The 18120-nt window shown below is 48.2% G+C and overlaps 1 protein-coding gene across 5 annotated transcripts in view; it reads left to right on the top strand.

Moving 5' to 3' along the window:
- MPP3 (MAGUK p55 scaffold protein 3) overlaps window positions 1-18120 on the top strand; it is an 86981-nt gene that overhangs the window by 34505 nt on the left and 34356 nt on the right. For all 5 annotated transcript variants that reach the window (XM_081837903.1, XM_081837905.1, XM_081837904.1 and 2 more), the window contains exons 9-11: window positions 1980-2054; window positions 3248-3444; window positions 10063-10127. In XM_081837903.1, coding sequence (XP_081694029.1) covers window positions 1980-2054; window positions 3248-3444; window positions 10063-10127 — 337 coding nt within the window. The remainder of the gene's footprint in view (window positions 1-1979; window positions 2055-3247; window positions 3445-10062; window positions 10128-18120) is intronic.

Below are 18120 nucleotides of genomic sequence, written 5' to 3'. Positions count from 1 at the left end.
AGGCAAGGTGAGGCGATTGCCTCAGGTGGCAGGATCAACAGGGGCAGCAAATCCCAGTGTCTTTATTTCTTGTTCCTGATGTAGATTTTCCATGGCAGGGAGATGGGCACCATTTTGAGGTCTGCTTCAGGTTCCTAAACATCTTGGTCTGACTCTGGTAGTAGCCACTGATAGCTTTATCCTCCATAATGAGCTGACCACGAATATACAAAAAAATTCATCTGGTCTCTGTCCCCCTCTTCTTGGTCTTCACTGCAATTTAGTCATCTTGAAAATAGCTTGAAGTGCCAAACAATAACCAGAAAGAAAGAAAGAAAGAAAGAAAGAAAGAAAGAAAGGAGATTGACAAGGTGCTGTTTCCTGCAGCTGGTACTAAATTCTGAGCTTAAGAAGCTGTTAATATCATCGCTCTATCTAGCTCAGTACTGTCCACACTTAACTGGCAGCACCTCTTCCAAGGTTTCTGGTGGGAGCCTTTTCTAGCCTTACTTAGAGATGTTGAGGACTGAACCATGGAACCTTTTGCAAGCAAAAGCATATCCTGTGCCCAGTATACCTGAAGGAGCATCTCCACCCCCGTCATTCAACCCAGACACTGAAGTCCAGCTCCGAGGGCCTTCTGGTGGTTCCCTCCCTGCAAGAAGTGAGGTTACAGGGAACCAGGCAGAGGGCCTTTTTGGTGGTGGCACCCGTCCTGTGGAACACCCTCACATCAGATGTCAAGGAAATAAACAACTGACTTTCCAAAGACATCTGAAGGCACCCCTGTATCGGGAAGCTTTTAACGTTTGATGTTTTATCGTGTTTTTAATATTCTGTTGGCAGCCACCAAAAGTGGCTGGGGAAACCCAGCCAGATGGGTGGGATATGTATCAATCAATCAATCAATCAATCAATCAATCAATCAATAATTAGCTGCAGCCTTTTCCTGCAAAGGGGAAAAAGTTAGGATGCAAATCACAGAACCAAATTGCAGGTTACACGCACGTCAGCATTTGAGTCTCATGGTAGGCAGAGGGTAGCCAAAGCCGCCCCAACCAAATGTAATCATAAGCACCATATTAACAAAGGTGGAGATCTGCTTTGAAAGCAGGCCAGGCAGAGAATCCATTGAAATAAAATCGGATAGTGGTCAAAGACTTGCTGGCGTGGCTTTTAATCCAAAGTATCGCCACTCCAAGCTGTGAAATGATAGGGAAAATGCCACCTAACCTGTCTGTCACATTACTTTTCCTCCAAGAATTCCAGGATGTCATCCCATTTTGTTCTCCAAACCCTGAGAGGTAGGCTAGCTGGGTTAAGAGTCAGTAGCACAAGGCTTCCAGAGAAAACGTCCTGGCAAAGTCGGGAATTCGAACCCAAGACTCCCTGATACAGTTCACCACCTTACCCAGTATGCCACACTGATTTCTAATTTCCCTCTTTTCCCCTCCGTTAAAAATGATGGCCGTGGGTTGCATCCAGTGGTCGACTTACTCAGAGTAGACCCAATGCAGTAAATTGGCCTGGGTGACTTGGATCCACTAATTGCAGTGGGTCTTCTCTGAATTGGACCTGCGCTGGGGACAACACTATACTTTGACACCTCAGCATTCAGCTCTTGCACAAATCTTTTGCCTTTTGCTGACGAGTCATATACGCCCCCGACTCATCTACTGAGATCTAGAAACGTGAAACGCAGGAATGCGTTGCTTTCAGGGAACAGCTGTCACGCAACGGCAGAACGCACATTTTGTAGGTTGAAGGTCTCAGGTTCAGCCACTGACGTCTCCGGGAAGAATTGGGAATGGTTCGTTGCTGAAACCTTTGAGAGACGATACTGGTCTGTGTCGATAAGACTTCACAAGGTGGGCCAACAGCCCGCCTCTCTGTATGCCAATTTTCAGTGTCCCTATCGAGCGTCAAAGTGACCCAAGCAGTGTTTGCAGACGTCGTCTGGTTTTCCACAGAAATGACAGCGCAGACTTATTTTCTCTTAGGCGCAGTCCCAGGGGTCGATAACGCTGAAAATAATCCCGGCTGTCAAAGAAGAAGATCGCCTGAAGGAAAGCAAGGTAAGGGAGTTTGCCAACATACGAGGACACTCTGGGTCTGTTCAGACATTCTTCTGAACATAGGTGTTGGGAGACAGCGGTGTTGCTGTGGCTTGTGTGAGCCTGCCCCCTAGCAGTAGCAGATTCCGTTTTTTCTTTGACTGTTTTAAAGATATTGCTTCAACTTCTTAACAGCTCCCTGTCCACCCAATGTCCACCCCCAGAATATTCCTAGAATGGCACTAGCATTAAATTGTCTGGTTTTTCTAGATTGCAAGGTGGGGTTTTTTTGGGAAAAACAATGTAAGAAAAACTGCCGCCACCATAACAAACACATTTTTTCCTTTAAAAAGTCACACAGCAATATGGAGCCTTCCTAGTGTTGGTGGACTCCAGGTCCCATCAGCCCCCAGCCAGCATGGCCGAAGGTCAGGGGATGCTGGGAATTGTAGTTCAGCATGGTGAGGCCTATACACCTACCATTCTTGAAGGGAAACAGAGGTAGGGAATGAAAGTGAAGGAACGTCTCCACCCCCATCGTTCAGCCCAGACACTGAGGTCCGGCTCCGAGGGCTTTCTCGCAGTTCCCTCACTGTGAGAAGTGAGGTTACAGGGAACCAGGCAGAGGACCTTCTCGGTGGTGGCGCCCGCCCTGTGGAACGCCCTCCCATCAGATGTCAAGGAAATAAACAACTATCTGACTTTTAGGAGTCATCTGAAGGCAGCCCTGTTTAGGGAAGTTTTTAAAGTTTGACGTTTTATCATGTTCTTAATATTTTGTTGAGAGCCGCCCAGAGTGGCTGGGGAGGCCCAGCCAGATGGGCAGGGTATAAATAAATGATAATGATAATGATAATGATAATGATAATGATGATTATTATTATACAAGTCACCATCCTTCCCCTGTGGTAAGTGTTTTCTCTAAAACCACTTTAACTGCTTTAGGCCCACCCCAAAGGCAACATTATTCATGTAAAATATTTTTAATAACGGAAATGGCCCCACAAATTTGCATGTTGTGAATGGGTGTTGTGAATTTTTTTTGGGGGGGGCAGCTAATATACGTTCTCCCTCTCTGGCCAGGCATTTTAAGAACCATTGATGTTTATTTCATTTTGTTTTTTAATAATTGGAGAGTGCTACATCATGTGGACGATACAAAAATTTGCAGCTTTTCTCCTGTAGCTCTGGATGTAATGTTCCTTCCTTCCCAGGTGTTCATGAGAGCCCTCTTCTCCTACAACCCAAAAGAGGATAAAGCAATCCCATGCCAGGAGGCCGGGCTGCCATTTCAGAAAAGGCACATCTTGGAGGTGGTGAGCCAAGACGACCCGACGTGGTGGCAGGCCAAACGTGTGGGCGACACGAATCTCCGGGCAGGGCTGATCCCCTCAAAGCAGTTTCAAGAAAGGTTGGTCAGTTGTGTGTGTCTGTGGGCCTGGGCTAGTAACAGAAAGCATGCGCAAAACCATGGACTTTGTGCAGGTGTGATGACAAACCATAGTGACCTGTTATGAGAACAAATCTGTGATGAACCTCAAGCTCTCATGTTTCTTCCTCCCCTTCCTTTGAGTGAGAGGGGAAGTGGTGGTGAGGAGCTACTGCGTCTAGTCTGTGACAAACTATAATTGGCCATTTCATCAAAATGTGACAAACTATGGTTTGTACAAACCATTGTTTCTCTTCAAGGCAGTATTAAACGGTGGTTGAGGCTTGCTGTGTTGAGGACTGTCTGAAGGGGATCGGGTTGGCGAAGTTTGTTCCAAGATCTTTTAACCAGGGGGTCGTCTTTAGGCGTCCGCATCAACTGATGGTTCAGTCCAGGGGAAAAAAATGTTCTTAGTAGTGTCTCCCTAGGGAGACTTGCCTTTATGTTGCTTTGGTACCAAGTAAAGAGCTTTTTAAGGGATGCGGGCGGCGCTGTGGGTTAAACCACTGAGCCTAGGACTTGCCAATCAGAAGGTCGGCGGTTCGAATCCCCGCGACGGGGTGAGCTCCCGTTGCTCGGTCCCTGCTCCTGCCAACCTAGCAGTTTGAAAGCACACCAGTGCAGGTAGATAAATAGGTACCGCTCTGATGGGAAGGTAAACGGTGTTTCTGTGCGCTGCTCTGGTTCACTAGAAGCGGCTTAGTCATGCTGGCCACATGACCTGGAAGCTGTATGCCGGCTCCCTCAGCCAATAAAGTGAGATAAGCACCGCAACCCCAGAGTTGGCCATGACTGGACCTAATGGTCAGGGGTCCCTTCACCTTTACTAAAGAGCTTTTTAATTTCTTGGGCTTTGAAAGACCCCCCTACGTCACTTTAATGCTGCTTCATGCTTGTTTCAATTCCACTGATTGTTTTATGAATTACTCCTTTTAATGTTTTATGAATTACTCCTTGTGGTGGTTTAATATTCTTTTTAAATAGTTGTTTAGCATAATCTTAGCTGTTCGTAAGAGAGGTAACACACACACAGTGCTATATCCCAGTGTTTCCCAACCTTGTGCCTCCAGCTGTTTTTGGACTACAATTCCCATCATCCCTTGCCACTGGTCTTGCTAGTCAGGGATGATGGGAGTTGTAGTTCAAAAACAGCTGGAGGCACAAGGTTGGGAAACACTGCTATATCCTATGCAACAGTGATCAGGGACCTGTAGCTCTGCAGATGTTGCTGAACTACAACTCCCATCATTCCTGACCATTGGCTATGCTGGCTGGGGCTGATGGGAGTTGGAGTCCAAAGACATCAGGAGGACCACAATTTCCCCACCTGTTCTTTGCAAGGCAGCAAATTCTGCATCTGAGTCTCAAAGGCCCTGTATGAGATGAGCTTGATCCTCTCAGCTACCTGTGCAAATCTTAACACTGTTATCGCCAGCACCAAATTTCTCTTCTCTCTTAAGCCTCTCAGCAGCTGCGAAGGGCTTAGAATGGAAAAAGGATCCATCTCCTCTGAAAGGCAAGATGTGACTTGCCACTATGAATTTTTATCTTCTTAAAAATTGATTTTTAGTGCAAAGGAGGGAACAACGAATCAATGGTAATAGAAACAAACGTTCTGCGTGCGGCAGAGCAGCTGCCTTCTGCCTTAAATCACACCGTTTCCCTTGCGTGCCAAGTCCTTGCACAGCTCTTCCTTCCCTCGGCCTGCAGCAACGTAAACAGTTGTAGTGGCTGCAGACAATGAAAACCAAGGAAGAGGACCAATGCAGCCTGTTCCCAGAGCTGTCCTAGCTGGGGTGGGGTGGAACTGGGGCATGCTAGTCCTGGCCCCCCCCAAACAAGCTCTTCACCCCACCATCACTGCTGTGCATTCTGCAGGTCCTTGCCATGGCCCTGCCACACGGCTCACAGCGTATACTCACGTGGTTCCTTTCATTGTGGCAGGGCTCCAACCTCACACCTGCCCCTGGCTCCACATACCCTCTGGGAGTCTCTAGACTTTCCCATCTGCCTTCTGAATCCAAGTAAGAAGCCAGCTTTTTGTTGGCTTATCTTGGACTCTTGCCCTTTGAACAAACCTGCCAATGCACAGGCTGTGCACATGACTCAAACCAAGCCAGTTTTGAGTCTTAGGTCTGAATTCCTGCACCTGCCTAGAGCTTAGGCATGAAAGCAGGACCATGGAGAGCTCCAAGCTATGCACTGGAAGGACAGATCGTGAAGCTGAGGCTCCAGTACTTTGGCCACCTCATGAGAAGAGAAGACTCCCTGGAAAAGACCCTGATGTTGGGAAAGAGGGAGGGCACAAGGAGAAGGGGACGACAGAGGACAAGATGGTTGGACAGTGTTCTCAAAGTTACAAACATGAGTCTGACCAAACTGCGGGAGGCAGTGGAAGACAGGAGTGCCTGGCGAGCTCTGGTCCGTGGGGTCACGAAGAGTCGGACACAACTAAATGACTAAACAACAACAACAACAGCTATATGCAGCTGGCCAGGATGTTGCTTCAGCATGTCAGGAGAGCCCACAGGGTCCGTCCCCCCATTTTTAAAAATTACGTTTCCCAAAATTTCACACATACATTTCAATATACAATAAAAACCCTTTTCTCCTTTTTTTTTTTACTTCCCACCCCTTTTTCCATGGTGTTTCTGTTCCTCTCCCTCTGCTGCACGCTCTCTTCTATCTCTTAAACCTTAACCAAACTTCTGTCATCTTTAAACCCTTCTGTTGCTTATATTTCAGATTCTGCTTGCTGTTCATCATGTAATAATCATTCTTTAAATAATTTGAAAGGGGCTCACATTCTTCCACAAAACCTTCTTCATTAAGTTCTCTTATTTTAGTTGTTAATTTTGCAAATTCTGCATCAGCTTGCTTGTCCATTCTTCATTGGGTGGGTATTTCTGTTTCTTTCCTTTTTTGTGTGCAGAGAATCCTAGCTGCAGTTGTAACCCACAGGGGGGTTAAATTAATTAACTCTTGGTCCTATGGTTCATCTCTGGGCTGCAGTTCACATCAACTCTGAGCATTGGCTGTGCTGGCGTGGGCTGATGGAAGTTGGAGTCCAACAACCTCCAAGCGTTCTCCATCCCTGGTTGAAATGGCCTGCATGCAGCTTGGGGTTTCTAGCTGTGTCCCACTGTGCTTTAAATAATAATAATAATAATAATAATAATAATAATAATAATAATAATAATAATATTTGGGCAGCTCCCAACAGAATATTAAAAACACAATAAACCATCAAACATTTAAAACTTCCCTAAACAGGGCTGCCTTCAGATGTCTTCTAAAGCATTGTTTTTCAACCTTTTTTGGGCAAAGGCACACTTGTTTCATGAAAAAAATCACGAGGCACACCACCATTAGAAAATGTTAAAAAAATTAACTCTGTGCCTATATTGACTATATATAAAGTAATTCTCTTGAATAGGAATCAAATAAACACAAAGAAAGTATTTTATAATTACTTTATTATGAACTAGTAAGTAAACAGAAATATGAAAAATTATAAAATACTTTATTTTAAAATCTTTCGAATTTTTCAATTTTCCCCACGGCACACCAGGCAACATCTCGCGGCACACTAGTGTGCCGCGGAACAGTGGTTGAAAAACACTGTTCTAAAGGTCAGATAGTTGTTTATTTCCTTGACATCTGATGGGAGGGTGTTCCACAGGGCGGGCGCCACTACCAAGAAGGCCCTGTGCCTGGTTCCCTGCAGTGAGGGAACCTCCAGAAGGCCCTTAGAGTCAGATCTCTGTGTCTAGGCTGAACGATGGGGGTGGAGACACTCCTTCAGGTATACTGGCCCGAGGCTTTAAAGGAGCTGCGCTCTGCTCTTAGGCACCGACTCTGGCAGAGCTAGGGGGTTTCCTGCTCCACAGAGAGTGAAGAAATACAAGTCCGAAAAGAAGGACAGAGTGACTTTTTCAGGTGCTGTAGATCAGGGGTAGGCAACCTAAGGCCTGGGGCCCAGATGCGGCCCAATCACCTTCTCAATCTGGCCCGCAGACGGTCCGGAAATCAGCGTGTTTTTACATGAGTAGAATGTGTCCTTTTATTTAAAACACATCTCTGAGTTATTTGTGGGGCCTGCCTGGTGTTTTTACATGAGTAGAATGTGTGCTTTTATTTAAAATGCATTTCTGGGTTACTTGTGTGGCATAGGAATTCGTTCACCCCCCCCCAAATATAGTACAGCCCACCACATGATCTGAGGGATGGTGGACGGGCCACGGCTGAAAAAGGTTGCTGACCCCTGCTGTAGATGGTGTCCCCCTTTTATGGCAGAGCAGCATCTTCTGGGGATAATTCCTGCACGCTGTGCTCTTCTTCTTCCTTATCCTCAGACCCTTCTGATTGGGGTTTCCCAGCTCCTACATCATAATAACTTACAGAACAGATCCAGGGATGGGATCTGTATCCAACTCCAGCTGTAGGCAACCCATGTCCCTCTCAAGGAAAGCTCCCCATTCTTCTTCCTAAAGAGAGGCTGTTTTAATGTACTAGGGACGTGGGGTGTGGAATCAATGGTGGGGAGTCAAGGAATGAGGGATTTTGAGAAGCATCAAGGAGATGGTTGGAGGTGGGGCACAGTGGTGCAGGACTGGACTGTGTGCAGTAGTGGGAGTAGAGCTGTTGTAAGCTTGGACAGCGAATGGTGCATGAAACGATGAGTCACGCTTGCACCTGGAGCCCAAAGCTCAAGAGACTCCATCTGGAATCAGCATCCTTCCTTGCTTTGCATCCCTGATGCACACCTCTTTTAGACAGCAAGGACCTTGGGGGTAGGGACGTGCCTTGTAGAAACCCATGCACGCTACTGATGCTGGGGTTTTGGCCCAGAAACTGCTTTGGTCGCCCTGTACAATGACCTCTGTCGAGAGAGAAACAAAGGAAAAATGTCCCTACTAATTCTTCTTGACCTCTCAGCAGCTTTCGATACCATCGACCAGGATAGCCTTCTGGAGTGACTGTCCGAATGAGGGGTGGGGGGGGGCAGGATTAAGACCTCATCTCATCTCATCAAGATAATTTTATTGGAACAAGATATAAAGCTATTGATTATGCGGTCAGCATATTCCCTTTTCTACGTGACCCATCTCTTGCGAAGGCACACCATGGAAAGGAACAACCAGAAGATTCAAGATTTCTGTACCTGCTTTTTCTTTTTCTTTAAGAGGAAAGGGAGAGATGCGTTGAAAGGTACATTACAGTTGAGAAAGGGAGTACCCTGGAGGAATGGTTCTGTGAACAGGCAGCAGAATTCTTTATTACAGCACGGTGGGGAACCTTTTTTCAGCTCAAGGGCCACATCTCCCACCTGGGTAACCTTCTGAGGGCCACCGGCGAGTGGTGGGCAGAGCCAGAGGCAAAAGCAGGTGGAGCAACAAATGTATAGTTTTTTTTACCCTTGTACCATAAGGTAGATCTGCCTGCCTACAAGCACACATGCACACAAACACTATTCTCTGTCCAGGCAAGCAAGATACATTTATCAGAGTTCAAGGTCACATTTGAGCCTGGAGAAAATACTTGGGGTTGCATTTGGTGCAGCGCTAATCTGAATCTTCTCTCAGCGCAAGGCTTTCTCCTTGCACAACAGAACATTCTCCCCCTCTCCTCCTCCTGCATGCCCCCTAAATCTGCTCTGCAGTTTTCCCCAACCTTCCAGAAAGCACACACTAGGGCAAGGAGGGGAGGAAACCCCATTCCTCTAGTGCTAATCCTCGCACTCATGCAAAGATTTAGTTCAGTGTTTCCCAAACTTGGCTTCCCAGCTGTTTTTGGAGTACAACTCCCATTATCCCTAGCTAGCAGGACCAGTGGCCAGGGATGATGGGATTGGTAGTCCAAAAACAGCTTGGGACCCAAGTTTGGGAAACAGATTTAGTTGAGTACTTGGAGTGTTGGAGCAGGGCTAGAGAGGGTTGCGGCCTGGGAAAGGGGGAGCCCGGAGTCAGTTCCAAGGGCCAGACAGAGGTGATTGGAGAGCTTCATTTGGCCCCCTGAGGTTCCTGTACATTGCATTGGAAGGAAAGTGAACAGGGAAAGTAACTGAGCCAGTGCAATGCTGTTAGAGAGCCCAGTTAGAGAGCCCAGACTAGGACCGTTATATCTAAAAACTAGGATAGGCTGATGGCCACACCAGCACCCAGATGCAGCTTTGAGTCTCTACTTTTCCCCACTGCAGCAGAAGCCATGAAATAGATGAGGGAGAACCTGGCAGTTTCTGGTCACTCAGAACTGCTTCTCAGTAGAAAGCTCAGAAACCCCTTTTTGGGGAGCAGGGGAAATGCACAATGTGTGTCTTAATTCGGGAAACCGGTATGGATCAGGAACCTGTTCTGGATCAGGACCCCCCACAGCTGCTTCCCTCTCCTTTGGGAGTTTCGAATGGTGGTGGTGATTATGATTTTTAAAGTCTGATCAAAGTAACGTGTGATTTGGCCCTTGATCTCGTTTGATTTCAGCAGGAACTGAGCGCAACAAGCACATTCCGGCTCTCTGGTTTGAGGCTTTCTCCTTGAGTTCTTCTCCGCCCCCTTTCTGAATCGAAACAATAAACTATTGTGTTTTTCTTTTTCCATGTAGGCGTCTGATGTACAGAAGGACCATTGGAGCGCTGCACAACACCAGAAGCGTCACAAAACCTCTCTGTGAGTCAACCCAAAACCTTTCCCTCGTTTCTTTAGTGTGGCTTGTGTTTCCACTACATCTGGCTTTTCCTTTCTCTTTCCCAAACCGGGCTTCTTTTGTGAGGCTTTGCAATGCCGTTCCTTGAAAGGTGCAGAGACACCGGGAGCCTGAAGCATGGCTGTGTCTTGCCATTCAGGTACAACAGCCGCAGTGTAGCGCTGTGGGGGAGGTAAGAGGGAATATGGGGAAGGTAGCTCTTTGCGAAAGAGAGCCTATTGTGCTGTGGCCTCCACACACTTCTGTGAGTTAATGGCAACTGTTTATTCTTTGTGCACGCAGCCAGGGCCCATGCAGGCCTGGTAAGTTTAGCAGGGCAGCCCAATTATGTCATAAGACCAAGGCACTATCTGTCTTGAGAGCCAGTGTGGTGCAGTGGTTAAGAGCAGTGGACTCGTAATCTGGTGAACCGGGTTCGCTTCCCTGCTCCTCCACATGCAGCTGCTGGGTGACCTTGGGCTACTCACACTTCTTTGAAGTCTCTCAGCCCCACTCCTCACAGAGTGTTTGTTGTGGGGGAGGAAGGGAAAGGAGATTGTTAGCCGCTTTGAGACTCCTTCGGGTAGTGATAAAGCTGGATATCAAATCCAAACTCTTCTTCTTCTGGAGATCTGGTGGGCTGTGAGAAAGGCCCTGTTGTGCACTTGATGCCTTGCTCAGTGTCAGCAAACTTTTTCAGCAGGGGACCAGTCCACTGTCCCTCAGACCTTGTGGGGTGGACGGACTCTATTTTTTTTTGGGGGGGGGAAATGAACGATTTTCGCCTGCCCACAAAGAGGCCTGAAGATTCTTCGTTTTACCTGTCCCAGTTGTCGTCCCAATAGCCGCAGTTGGGCTTCTCCAGCCAGCCAGGCGCTGTGGCGGGTTAGGAGGCTGTGTTGCCTGGCGAAGGCAGAAGCAGCAGTCCTGGCAAAGGAGCTGCGGATGGAGGTAGGAGCTTTTACCCACCCCCTGCTGCTGCTTCCTGAGAGGCAGAGAAGAAGACAGAGCCGCCTGCCAACCCACAAGCGGTGGCCGCGGTCACCGCAACAACCCGCCTGAACACCATGGGAGAAATGAAGGAGGGAGGGAGGGAGGCAGGCAGTGACGAAGGAAGCGCATGAGGAAGCAGCGTGGAAAAGGGGTGTGGAGAAGGAAGGAAGGATGGACTGAGGGAGGAGGAGCAGGAGGAAAATGCAGCAGCCGTCAGCCGGCATCATACGCCCCCTTCACAGCGCTGCCCTGCTGAGGCAGACAGGCAGGCGGGCGAGTCGACTCATGGCGCCCGGTGTGGGACAAGATTGCTCCGTCCCTGAGGAGAAAAGCGCCGCCATGTAAGGGAGAGGGAAAGAACGCGTGCGCTGGCGATCCATGTGGTGATTCTTGGACCATCCGCGGGGCGGATCTAGAAGGCAATTGGGCCTTATTCGGCCCGTAGGCCTTAGTTTGCTGACCCATGGTCAAGACACTGCATGTGAGGTGTTCCTCCTTTTCTAGGCAACCTTCTGCTTCCCTTCCAGGAGTTGCTCCGATTGCCCACATTCCACGGCTGGCCCTTCCCTTTCAGCAGTTAGAATGTTTACACGGACATGCTGTGATATCACAGCAGCTCAGCCAATGACGAAGGAGGTTCAGACACAGTTGCTCAGGGGCGCCAGCTCAAGGGGGTCAAGCTTTTAATGGCCTCCCAATATCTTTGGAGAGGGGGGCTGGGCCCTCCAAATGTTGAGGGGGTGGAGGAGGCTGAGCACGGACCCAAACATGGCGTGGTTTCAGTGACTGTCTCTTCCTTCTCCTGGCATGGAAAGAGGCTGATCGTGAGAGAGGAAGGGGACTGCTGGTATTGAAGCTCTGCCTCACTTGGCCTCCTCCCAATGATGCAATGTTGTGTGTATGACATCACACACATGTGTGATGTGTGATGTCACACATGTGGCGGTGGGCATGTGCCGAGATGGCGAAGTTGCCATCTCTGCACATGCCAGTTTTTGTGTGTGTGTGTGTTATATGCAAGTTATATGTGTTATATGCAAGTTATATGTGTAAGATTCTGGACGATTAAAAATTATTTTGTAGGGGAGTCTGCCCCTACGCCTAGGGTCCGCAGAGGTTTAGAGCATCTGCTGCTATTATCCTGCCTGATCCTTTGAATTAAGCTAGCCACACTCTACTGTGTCTCAGTAGTGATTTGGTGAAATGGCTCTGAATTAAGTAGGAGCAGTCTTTTTGGTCCTGTGTGGTGTGATGACTGCTTTCGTGAATGCTTTGAGACCCACGTGGGACTCACAAACTTCTGGAGAACTTTTGGAGCGTGGGCTGAGATGGGACAGTCCCCACCCCAGAGTTTGCTTTATGCCCAGATGTAGCCCTGTGTTCTCAGCCCTGCAGCCAGCATGCAACAGACATGGGCAGCGTCACTGCAAATGTATAGCTGGTCTTTCCTTGACCATCTCCACTCACCCCCTGCACATCTGGATTTCAGGCAGCCCTGAGTCCCAGCACTTCTTTGCGTTTAAAAACGAAGCATTGCATAACCCCTGGAAGTAGAATCTTTTTAGCAGAAAAATTTCCCACATTTTGAAATGCATTGTTTCATACAATTAATTTTTTACATGGTGAATATAACGCAAGGCAGACTGAGCGACTTGAATGGATATAACACCAATTATAATTATAATTGACTTTTTTCATGCGGCTATAATAAGTACATATATTTATGCCCACAAAAGCTCTTCAGCCATGCCAATGTAAGTATGTTAACAGCTTTCGGTACCTTTATGCCCTCCTCACTTTAAAATCCCCATAATGGGAGGGAAGTGTTGAATGTGTTTCGACAATCCTTTCTTTGTATAATAAGCTGAGGAAACCAAAGTTGGTTTGGAAGAAGCTGGGATCTTAAGTCGTGCTTTGAAGTTCGTTTAATATCCTAAATTGTTTTGAAGCAGGGTAACAATAGTTCCCCAGTTTTCTGGAAAACCGTGGTTAGTAAAGAGACTTCCTGGCTCGGTTGTGGCTCATAGGGTTGCATGCATGCAGAAAAGACTTAATTCATATATTGCCTACTTAAGCCATGATATACTCATCTGAACAAAAACATCTAGAATTCACTTGACTTATTTGAAAGACAATTGCATTAATGTAACATTGCTTGTAGGTTTACGAGAAGTTTTGTAAGGGGGACTATATAAATTATTGTAAAATGATTTAGGAAGGAAATAATTAGGAAATGAAGTTTTAAGGAAAAGCCTTAATTATAATAATAAAATGCAAGATTAGATAGCAAATTTGAAAATCACTAGACAGGATTGATGGAAGTCTCAGGCTATAATAGCCAAAATGAGGATGATATGAAGTTTTGTTTGGAAAACATATGCAAAAATCTATAAAAATGATTTATTAAAAAAAGAAAATAATTCACTTGAATTGCACTTAAACAGTGCAGTCCTAGATGTGTCTACTCAGAGGTTATACAGTCGTACCTCGGAAGTTGAACGGAATCTGTTCCAGAAGTCCATTTGACTTATTTTATTTTATTTTATTTTATTTTATTTTATTATGTTATTTGTATGCTGTCTTTCCACAGTTAAAACAATTCTCAAGGCGGCTTACAATATGAAAAGATTTACATAATTACAAATATAGCAAAATAGTCATAAGAATAAAGAAAACACATTAAAAACTACATAACCAAACTGAACAATTTCCACATAAAAATAAAGATACAAAAAGTTAATATCAGCAACAACTCCCAACAAAACTTTCCCCAAAATACCCCTGTCCTTGATGGGCAGCAGCCACAGCAGCAGTCCTTATGAGGCCTATCATGCCCCACCCTAGGTTAGGTGGTGAGTGGCAGGACTGGGGCTCTCAGGCATTCAGCCCAGGAGTTCTCCTGGGCTTTCTGAAACATTCGACTTTCAAAGTGCAGCTTCTGATTAGCTGCAGGAGCTTCCTGCATCCAATCAGAAGCCACGCAAAGTCCCGTCAGACTTTTGGCTTCCAAAAGAATGTTAAAAAAACCAGAACACTCACTTCCGGTTTTTGATCATTTGGGAGCCGAAACATACGAGTTCTGGGGCATTTGAGAACCAAGGTACAACTGTATTCCTATCTACTAACACTTTTGTTTTTATAGGATTTGCAGCATTGGAGTTTGTTGTTGATGCACCCCAATCCATCAGATATTGCAGTTAAAATAATATTGGCTGTTGCAAAAGCCTCAGGGAGATGCATGCACCATGTAAAAACCATTTCTAGTTTTGCTTCCCAACTTTAAGCCAAACGGGCACGTTAATCTCTGATTTCAGTTGATTTAGGGCAACTGAAAACACTCGCTTCCAAAACCCGCATTGCTGTGTGCAATTCATCCTGAATTGAAGCATTTGCAGGATATGGGAGAGAACAGGGAACTCAAGGTGTTCTGGCTATGTGAACAGCGTGTCCAAATAATGGTGCAAATTGGCCACAAAGTGTTAACCATCCATGGGCCTCTCAGCTGGCAGCATCTGTTGTCCAACAAAGGAAGAACGGTTGTTAAGCAGGCCAAAGTACCATATTTTTTTGCTCTATAAGACTCACTTTTTCCCTCCTAAAAAGGGGAAATGTGTGTGCGTCTTATGGAGCGAATGCAGGCTGTGCAGCTATCCCAGAAGCCAGAACAGCAAGAGGGATTGCTGTGCTCACTGCGCAGCGATCCCTCATGCAGGACTCTCCTGCATGTGAGTGTCTGAGGGCCCTGCTCCTTCCTGCCACTCACCATCTGGCCTGGGGCGGGGCCTGAGGCCTCACAAGGACTGCTGGACTCTGCTGCCCAGGAGGACTCTCCTGCGTGTGAGTGTCTGAGGGCCCTGCTCCTTCCTGCCACTCACCATCTGGCCTGGGGCGGGGTCTGAGGCCTCACAAGGACTGCTGGACTCTGCTGCCCAGGAGGACTCTCCTGCGTGTGAGTGTCTGAGGGCCCTGCTCCTTCCTGCCACTCACCATCTGGCCTGGGGCGGGGCCTGACGGGCCTCACAAGGACTGCTGGACTCTGCTGCCCAGGAGGACTCTCCTGCGTGTGAGTGTCTGAGGGCCCTGCTCCTTCCTGCCACTCACCATCTGGCCTGGGGCGGGGTCTGAGGCCTCACAAGGACTGCTGGACTCTGCTGCCCAGGAGGACTCTCCTGCGTGTGAGTGTCTGAGGGCCCTGCTCCTTCCTGCCACTCACCATCTGGCCTGGGGCGGGGTCTGAGGCCTCACAAGGACTGCTGGACTCTGCTGCCCAGGAGGACTCTCCTGCGTGTGAGTGTCTGAGGGCCCTGCTCCTTCCTGCCACTCACCATCTGGCCTGGGGCGGGGCCTGACGGGCCTCACTAGAACAGTTGCTGTTACTGCCGGAGGGGTGCAGAGTGCTTTTAAAATGTTTTAAAATTTTTATTTTGAATTTCTTGTATGTGGGGGGGGGGGTGCGGTGGATGTTTATTGGGCCTGGGAATTTGTTTGATTTTATGTTTTTGTAATTTTGTAATTTTTATTGTTTTTTGTTTATATTGTCTTATTTGTGTTTTTTTTTTTTTTTTTGTTTGTTTGTTTCTTAAAGGGGTTATTTAGTTCTTAAGGGGAGGGGTCAGGGCTGCCAGGGAATGGGCCCCAGCCCACAAAATGGCTGGGATATGCTTCACAGGGGGGAATGCACTAGGACAACCGATCTCAGTGATCACGGGTAGGAGGAGGAGTTACGCTAAGACCAGACCATGTCATTACAGAGGAGGCAGGTTTAGTCGTTGTCTGAGGACTATCCCTGCCTCTGGGTCTGGTCCTGACCGGATGAATACTAGAATCAGCAAGGGATACCCACATGACCTGAAAGTGTTGCTGTGCAATGCCAGGTCAATGATTCATAAGACCACTGCCATCCATGACTTGATCGTGGATGGAGGACTTGACCTGGCATGTGTAACAGAGACTTGGTTGGATGAAGCAGATGGGCCTGTCCTTGCCGCTGCTTGTCCACCAGGTTTCTCTTACGCACAGCAACCCAGGTCATGTGGGCGGGGAGGGGGGGTTGCAGTGATTTTTAGGAAGTCATTAGTTTGCACCAGGCGTCCTATTGGGAAGACCCAGTTTTCTGAGTGCATGTTCTGGAAGTTGGGCAATAGGGGCAGTACAGGATTCCTTTTGGTGTACCGACCTCCCCGCTGCACCAAGGATTCCCTGCCCGAGCTGCTTCAGGTCGTGGCGGATGTTCTCCTGGAGACACCTAGCTTGGTCGTCCTAGGGGATTTTAACATCCATGCCGACACGACCTTACAAGGGGCCGCTCGGGACTTCGTGGAAAGCATGGCCTCCATGGGGCTGTCCCTGAATAAGTCTGGCCCAACCCATAGCCGCGGACATGCCTTGGACCTGGTGTTTACCTCTACGGATGTTGGTGATCTGACACTAAGTAAAAGCGAAACGAAAGAAGTGCCATGGTCAGATCACTTCCTGGTGCAACTGGACTTCTCCGCGACCCATCCCCTCTGCAGGGAGGTGGGACCGATTCGGATGGTCCGCCCCCGCCACTTAATGGATCCAAATGGTTTCCAGAGAGTGGTTGGGGATGCTTTATCCCATGTTGATGGCCTTTCAGCCGATTCCCTGGTGGCCCGCTGGAATGTGGAGTTAACCAGGGCTATTGACTGTTTGGCTCCGAAGCGCCCTCTCCGATTGCATGAAGCCCGGAGAGCCCCGTGGTTTTCCACGGATCTGAGGGCAATGAAACAATCGTTGAGACGGCTAGAGCGCCGGTGGCGGATAACTCATTCTGAATCTGACCGGACACGGGTTAGAGCTCAACGTCGAGCCTACCAAGTGGCGATAGCGACGGCGAAGAAGACTTTCTTCACCGCCTCTATTGCATCTGCAGAAAACAGCAGCAGGAGACTCTTTCAGGTGGTTCGCAATTTAGCGGAACCACCTGTAACATCGGGGCCCAGTACGGGCCACATGTTCTCCTGCAATGATTTTGCAAATTTTTTTGCAGATAAAATCGCTCAGATTCGGGAAGAAGTAGACTCCACCGTGGGAGCAGGGCCGGGGCGGGAGAGTGCTAGAGTCCTGTCTGGTCAAGTTGTGTGGGATCAATTTCAATCTGTTACCTCCGAGGATGTGGACAGGCTGCTTGGACGAGTGAAGCCAACCACCTGCCTCCTGGATCCTTGCCCATCCTGGCTTATAAAAGCTAGCCGGGAAGGACTGGGCGATGGGCTTCGTGGGGTGGTGAATGCTTCCCTCCGTGAGGGAGCCTTCCCAGACCCGCTGAAAGAGGCGGTTATTAAACCGCTTCTTAAAAAACCATCTTTAGATGCGGCCACGATGGCCAATTATCGCCCAGTCTCAAATCTCCCATTCTTGGGCAAGGTGATTGAGCGAGTGGTTGCTGAACAACTCCAGGCACGCCTGGAAGAAGCGGACCATTTGGATCCCTTCCAGTCGGGATTCAGGCCTCATCATGGGACTGAAACTGCCTTGGTCGCACTGGTTGATGATCTCCGGCGGGCTAGGGACAAAGGTGAGAGCTGTTTCTTAGTTCTGCTGGATCTCTCAGCGGCGTTTGATACCATCGACCATGACATCCTTCTGGACCGTCTTGAGGGGCTGGGAGCTGGGGGCACTGTCATACAGTGGTTCCGCTCCTTCCTCCTGGGCCGTGTTCAGAAAGTGGTGGTGGGGGATGAGTGTTCAGACCCCTGGCCGCTCACTTGTGGGGTGCCTCAGGGTTCTGTCCTCTCCCCCATGCTTTTCAACATCTACATGCAGCCGCTGGGAGGGATCATCAGGAGGTTTGGGCTGGGTGTTCATCAGTATGCAGATGATACCCAGCTCTACCTCTCTTTTAAATCAGAACCAGTGAAGGCGGTAAAGGTCCTGTGTGAGTGTCTGGAAGCGGTTGGAGGATGGATGGCGGCTAACAGATTGAGGTTGAATCCTGACAAGACAGAAGTACTGTTTTTGGGG

This window comes from Podarcis erhardii, assembly GCF_964252035.2.
Source record: "Podarcis erhardii genome assembly, chromosome: 13".
NCBI lineage: Eukaryota > Metazoa > Chordata > Lepidosauria > Squamata > Lacertidae > Podarcis > Podarcis erhardii.
Note: the sequence above shows the minus strand (reverse complement) of the source record. Positions and strands in the feature narration are given on the sequence as shown.